Genomic DNA, 1,408 nt, shown 5'->3' with positions numbered 1-1,408 from the left:
CTTCCTTCCTTCCTTCCTGCTGCTGTGTTCTTAATAGCTTTCTTACACTATCACTTTTTCTTTTCTGCACATGCATACTCTTTCCTAAGGAGCAATCCTCCCTAACACTAGCCCTTAGAATTTATTAAGTTGAAAGGAAAGACAGCCTGAGAACCATCTCCTCCTACCTCCATCACTTCCAAAGTTACCTGTAAAGCTTACTGCAGAAATAAGTGGAGGGGAGCATGGCTCTATGCCCTTTCTTGGGTAAAAGCTTACTAAAATTTCTTGTCTCTAATATGCTTTTGTGTCTATCTTTCAAGAAGAAACACTGCAGGAAATTTCACTTTGTTTCATTCCTGTTAGATAAAACACCACAGCAAGGTACTATGCACAGAACACTACACACACAAAAGTAATTCATAAATAAATTAATGTAGAGCCTCTAGAATTACGGCACCTTACATCAAATGTCAGAAGAGCTATAAGCTATTAAAAGCATTTCTTGTCTTTATAGATCTCCTTCCTTCATATAAAATCTATTACAGATGGACTGGGTTTTCATGCGCATATCAACTCATCACATTATAAAGATGTTAACGAATAAACCAAATACAAATAGCTGTTCATTAGGAACATTCGATACTTTATAACTACAGTAGGCAGTAGTTTTGGATAATAGACACAAGAAAAGCTGCACAGTATTAAAAAATGGCAAATAATGCATAGATTGTTTTAAAACAGGAAGATGTCTGCTTCCCTGCATGCAGTCAACTCAGCATCTTAAACTTCTACCAGTGCAGCATACAGAAAGGACATAACCCTGACAAAACATCTTTGTTTTATTCAAGACTTCCCAGCGAGTTCTTACTAAAAATTTAATACAGAAAGTTGTACTAATTCAGTATTGCATTATACTGTTTTTCTCAAATGCTACCAAGGTCTCCAACAACAAGACACAATAAAATATGCCATTTGAAAGCATTAATAATAAATCTGAATAATTCAAATTGCCAATAATTTGTACCTGTAATGCCTTCGGGCAACGAGTCCTGATGCCACTCTTCCTTCCCTCTCACCCACACCACAATTGCCCAGGAAGTTATTGCTGTCCATTATAGCAAGCTCCTGAAGAAACAGTTCAATGGTGCTTTCATCCCATCCATCTTCAGGGCATTTTCCCTTAATAACAACAACATACAGGTAACTAGGAAACATGGGAATTAAACATGAACAAAACTTTATGCAACTTGTTTGATTAATGTTACCCTTCTTTCCCATGCCGAACAGCAGTTTGTATTTTCATTATGCTGTTTTATATTATCTAATGTTATGAACCTGTATTCAGAGAAAAGTTAATAATGATTTTTCCATATATTAAGTGCAATTACACTAGAATATCCTGATATTTAAAAGTCAGGAGATTTTT

At 35.5% G+C, this 1,408-nt stretch overlaps 1 protein-coding gene across 1 annotated transcript in view; it reads right to left on the bottom strand.

The window, feature by feature from the left end:
* Positions 1-1,186, bottom strand: part of SEPSECS (Sep (O-phosphoserine) tRNA:Sec (selenocysteine) tRNA synthase) — a gene marked incomplete at its 5' end in the record, with an annotated part of 22,989 nt that extends 21,803 nt beyond the window's left edge. The window contains one exon of the mRNA XM_010018712.1: positions 1,007-1,186. Coding sequence (XP_010017014.1) covers positions 1,007-1,186 — 180 coding nt within the window. The remainder of the gene's footprint in view (positions 1-1,006) is intronic.
* Between the last annotated feature and the right edge of the window lie 222 nt (positions 1,187-1,408).

This window comes from Nestor notabilis, unplaced genomic scaffold (genome assembly GCF_000696875.1).
Source record: "Nestor notabilis isolate BGI_N333 unplaced genomic scaffold, ASM69687v1 scaffold21597, whole genome shotgun sequence".
Classification (NCBI taxonomy): Eukaryota; Metazoa; Chordata; class Aves; order Psittaciformes; family Psittacidae; genus Nestor; species Nestor notabilis.
This window is presented reverse-complemented; position numbering and strand designations above follow the sequence as displayed.